The sequence below is a fragment of the Octopus bimaculoides genome, chromosome 3, assembly GCF_001194135.2.
Source record: "Octopus bimaculoides isolate UCB-OBI-ISO-001 chromosome 3, ASM119413v2, whole genome shotgun sequence".
NCBI lineage: Eukaryota > Metazoa > Mollusca > Cephalopoda > Octopoda > Octopodidae > Octopus > Octopus bimaculoides.
In genome coordinates, this window is record NC_068983.1 from 124,054,733 (window position 1) to 124,060,310 (window position 5,578).

Consider the following 5,578-nt stretch of genomic DNA (forward strand, 5'->3'; position numbering starts at 1 on the left):
TTTGTCAACATGAAATGGAAATGATTGACTTACAAATTACTAATTGAATCCATCAAATAAAGTAATAAATTATGCTAGATGTTGCAGAAGTTTAGCTTATAATTTTTAGAAGTTATTTACTATACAACTAAGTGACTGACAACACAATAATTAAATAGTTATCTAAATATTGAACACACACTTATACATATCCACACATACTTTTCTAATTTTTCCATAGAATATACTGATATCATACTTTGAAAAGAACAGCTTACTTGTGTTGCTAATACCTTACTATTATGCTGAAGGGAGATTGCATGAAAGTTTAAAAAGCCAAGAAAACCCAAACAAGAGGTACATAGGAAAATGTTTAATGAATTTATAAATTAAGAGAAGGGACAGAGAGAGGTAGAACTTAAGATTATTAAACAGTTAACAAATGACATATGAAAAGGTGTTAATGTGAAGAACTAGATGGCTCCAGTACCAGCAAAGGAAATAAATAAGAAAGTACAAAGGAAAAGATAACACTCTAGAATGTAGCACACATCATCATCATCATCATCATCATTTAATGTCCACCTTCCAAACTGGCATGGGTTGGACAGTTTGACAAGAACTGGCCAGGCAGGAGTCTGCACCAGACTTCTGTGTCTGTTTTGACAGGATTACAGAAATAGAGACATGAGGAAGAAAGTACATACAATGTATGTTGAATGGGTTCAAACATGCGCTGGTGTGAGAGGATTATTAATTTATGTAGTAGCTACATTTAAGTGTGTATAGAGGAAGTGTTGAACTGGATCTAAAAATGGCATAAAGATGAAAGTACAGTTCTATATTTAAGAGATGAAGAATTATGTACATTATTTACATTTGACGGATATTTGTCCTCATCTTGTTTGTTAACACAACATTTCAGCTGATATACCCTCCATCCTTCATCAGGTGTCTTGGGGAAATTTCGAACCTGGGTTCTCATTCCTAAGGTATTTTTCGATGTTGTTATTATTATTATTTAGGTCACTGCCTGGAATCGAACTCGGAACCTTGGAGTTAGTAGCCTGCGCTCTTAACCATTACACTATATGCCCATGGGCATATGGTGTAGTGGTTAAGAGCGCAGGCTACTAACCCCAAGATTCCAAGTTCAATTCCAGGCAGTGACCTAAATAATAATAATAATAATAATAATAATAACAACAACAACAACAACATCGAAAAATACCTTAGGAATGAGAACCCAGGTTCGAAATTTCCCCAAGAACCTGATGAAGGCTGGAGGGTATATCAGCCGAAACGTTGTCTTAACAACAAACAAGATGAGGATAAATATCCGTCAAATGTAAATAATGAAGATGAAAATAGTAAAATGTTTTGATACCAAGAAGATAAATTGAATGGAGAAGACTAATTAGCCTTAACATCAATGGCTAGAATATAAGCAGATGGAAAAAGTTCAGAGAACTGAATGTCATTCAAATGAGTGGAGAGCATTACTGAAAGGAAAGGAATATGCTGCATATGTAAGATGGGTTATCATTTATGACATTTCTTACATATGAGTAATGAATGTAGAGTGCATAATAAGTTGGGAAAGAGAGAAGAGACTATTTCGGTAAATGATCAAAGTATTGATGAGAAAGCAGAAGACAAAATATTACAGAAAATGGGGACAGAGTGAATGAAGACAGTTATGGAGAGAAATGGGATAAGATGACTGTGTTATGTACTGCAGGAGAGGAGTGAGAGAAATGAATGTGGAAAGAAGTAGCAAAAGAAAACAAAAAGACAAAAGAAATACAGAAGGAAATGGGGACAACAGGATTGATGAAAGAGGATGTAGAAGATAGGGCAAAATGAAGAAGACTATCATGCAGCCCACAAAGCTAAAATCAGCATTAGCAGGAAAAATTATACCTTACTCTCCCTCTTCTGATTTTTCTTATGCCTAATTTTTCTTTCAACTTTCTCATATATGCAATACTGACTTTGTGTATCCAGTGGAGCATGCTAGCTTCATTTCCTTCTAATCTTTTACATGTTCTCTACATTCACATTTCATTAGCATGTAGCATTGCTGTTTGTACACAAGCATCATACAATCTACCTTTCTTCCAGAGAGAGGAGCCTTTTGTTACCAACAGCAGTAATATCTCTCTCAACTTTATCTAGCCAGTTCATATTTAGTAACTACACTTTTAAAACCTTCTCCTCCACTGCTAATTAGGTCACTTACGTAACAGAAACTGTCTACTATGCCTAAAGGATCCTCCTGGGCATTTGAGAAAATCTATTTCCAGTGTGCTCTTAGTATTTATTGCTCCTGTGCATCTACCACTAACATAGTCTACTATCTCAGTTAATCTTCCAGTGATTTTACTGCACCTTTTATGTGTCCATAGTTTGCACTGGATACATCATAACAAATTACTACCTTTACTTTTTCTACCTATCAATCAGGATTATTTTCTTGAAGGGATGAGCAGACTATGTTTTCCTGCTCACTAGGACTTTGAGTTTTCTAAGTTAACTCTAAGGCCCTTTGTTTCAAGGTTTTGCTTCCACACCAGCAATTTCTTTTCTAATTTTACAACAAATTCAGTTATAAGAGCAAGGTCATCAGCAGAGAGGAGTTCTCACAGGCAACCAATCTTAAACTTTTTTGTTACAGCCTGGAGGACACTAATAAATAGGAGGGGACTAAGAGACAAGAACTAGCAGACTTCTGCCTGTACACTTAATGTCACTGTACTCATTTTGAACTCTCATCTTGCTGACAGCACCCTTGAACATGTCTTGGAAGGCTAACACCATTCATTCATCTACTGCTAGCTTCTGCAGCAATCACTAGATCAAAGAGTGGAGAACCTTGTCAAAAGCTTTCTCCAGGTCAACAAAAGCCAAATACGGCAGTTCACTTTTGCCTGAAATTGCCTTACTTAGGAAGAGAATATTAGTGGAAATTATCTGTGGTATGAAACTGAACTGCATCTCATCTAGTCAAGTCCTCTTCCTTGAAGTTGAACAATAACTCTTTCTGTAAGTTTCAAGACCTGGTCCGGCAATTTGATACAACTGTAATTACTCGTCTCTAAGGCATCACCTTTAACTTTGTAGTAGTTGACTATAATGTTGCTACAGTCATTAACTATACAGGTGACTGGTAAGAGTTCTATACTAATTATCCCTGGCAGCATATGTGCTTCTCCCTTAACTTATCAGAAATTACTGGGCTGGTGACGATCCTTTTAGGCTTGTCCTTCCACCTTTCATACCTCCCTAATTTTCTAAACTCGGCCATTTTTCAAATGCATCTTAATCACCTCACACCAAATCTATACTGAAACTGTGAGCAAAAACTTTGAAAATATCCTGCAATGGAGTCATGTCACCTTCAACAATAAAAAAAAACACAATCACTGCACCTATCAAGAAAACATTACCACATCTCATACTCTTTAAATATGAACAGCAACTAAATCCCTAAAAATCAACTTGAAATGCTAGATCTTATTATTGCAGGAAAGATCTCTGCAAAAGGACATCCTCAACCTAGCAAAAACTACATCTCAAAAACTGGCCATTATCTTCAGAGCTAGAAAAATACTTCAGCCCCCAACAACCACTGGCTCTCTACAAAACTCATAAGACTCACATTAGAGTAATGTCCCCATATCTGGTTCAAACCATTACACACACACACGAAGAAAGGTTACCCATTTACAAACCCACTCCAATCTTTGGCCTTCTATTTACCTTTGCTACTAATAGTACACCAGTCTCTGTTCCTGATAACTAGCTAACCTTGTGCCACATCTACCCAGGGACTCCTGATTCAAACATCTCTTCTTTCTCCTCATCCATATTGTATCCAATCAACCAATATTGCCTGTCCATCCTGAGAACATCAACTATTCGGAACTCCCTTCATGCACGTGTGTTTACCACAGCCATACACTTGTGGCAGTTTAAGTGGAACATTACAAACATCAATCTCACTAGTCTCAAATGTTTGAAAAGTAATGTGTGCTGCACCTAACTCCAGAGCAAAATATTGATAAAAAGTTTTTTAAAAGTGCCGTATGTAGTGAGAAGTACAACTAGCTTTATACAGAAGATCTGAGAAGATAATACATAAAAATAAAGATTTAAGTTCAATAAGTTTACTGTTAACATACTTTTTCCAGTGAGCTCATATCAATATCCATGCTTGAAGTTGAATCATCATTCAAATAGAAAGAATCTTGTGAACTTTGCACTGTATTTTCTCCAGCCATATCTTCTTTCATAGAAGAAGAATCTCCATCTGAAAAATCGTATTTTTCATACAAACAAAATTCACATTTTTACAATCATTTTTGCAAAGAAAGTTACTGGAAAAGAAACATGCACTAATATTTCAGATAAAATACATAATTCACTCTGGTTCAACAAATCTTCAGGTGTATACAATGAAGTTTTTTTGCAGAGACTAAATAGAAAACCATGCAATAAGACTTGACTGGCATGCCTGAGGATTTTTTTTTTTTTTTACTGTTCAGACTACCAACTATTATAATCAGCATCACTGATTTTACTTTTTCTCATGCTGCTTTAAAGTTGGCTGAAACTCAAATACAATAACCAGGTTCTTCAGTTAATGTTTAACTACATAATTGTAGCTATAGTCAAGAATGTGTATGTGTGTTATCAATAAATCAGTCAATAAAAAGATAAAACGGAACAGAGAGGTAAGTCAAGCAAGCAGTTGAAATATCACAAGAATCTGTCCAAAATATTTGCAACATGCCAGTGCACTATATTAGTCTAAATGTAATCAACTTCACTAATTAGAAGTTCATTTCTTGCCTGATACTCAAAGTACTAAATAAAGAATGAAGTGTGATATTTTATTTCATTCAGTCTTTCAAATAATTTATGCAATAAATTAGATTTATTGATTGATAAGGAAAATATGTAAATAAATTAATACCTTTAGTCGATAATTCTTCAAACATTTCATCCTGACTTCGTATACCAATGCTGCACAGCTGTGAAAAGCAAATTAATATTATTTTTTTAGAATTAGTAATAATAATTAGAGTGATTAAAAGTCAAACCATTATCAAGCAAATGAAAAAGTACCTCAGAATCTCGGTTTCGACATACTGTGCATACATAATCTGTCTGGCATTCATTGTCTTTAAAATGTAGTGAAAATGTACTATCTACAGTTTCAACACATTCTACATGAACATACCTAAAAAGAAAAAAAACGACATATTAAAACAACTTGTAAATAATTATAATGTAAAAATACACAAGTAATAACAAATAAATTAAAATGTTAATCAAATATCAAAAAACTTCATTCATAATATGAAATTAGCTTAAATAAAGTGAACTGGATTTTTTAATGTTAACACACAAATCTAATTTAAAATGCTAACACTGACCATTGAAAAAGGTAATTTGTTCAGTTCTATATTCAAGAGATGAGGAATTATGTACATTATTTACATTTGATGGATATTTGTCCTCATCTTGTTTGTTGTTAACACAACGTTTTGGCTGATATACCCTCCAGCCTTCATCAGGTGTCTTGGGGAAATTT

At 34.3% G+C, this 5,578-nt stretch overlaps 1 protein-coding gene across 1 annotated transcript in view; it reads right to left on the reverse strand.

Annotated features, from left to right (window-relative positions):
* The window catches only part of LOC106883022 (uncharacterized), a 211,115-nt gene that overhangs the window by 171,200 nt on the left and 34,337 nt on the right, over positions 1–5,578 (reverse strand). Inside the window, exons 14-16 of the mRNA XM_052966785.1 lie at positions 5,110–5,224; positions 4,958–5,015; positions 4,164–4,291 (exon numbers count right to left, since the gene is read on the reverse strand). Coding sequence (XP_052822745.1) covers positions 4,164–4,291; positions 4,958–5,015; positions 5,110–5,224 — 301 coding nt within the window. The remainder of the gene's footprint in view (positions 1–4,163; positions 4,292–4,957; positions 5,016–5,109; positions 5,225–5,578) is intronic.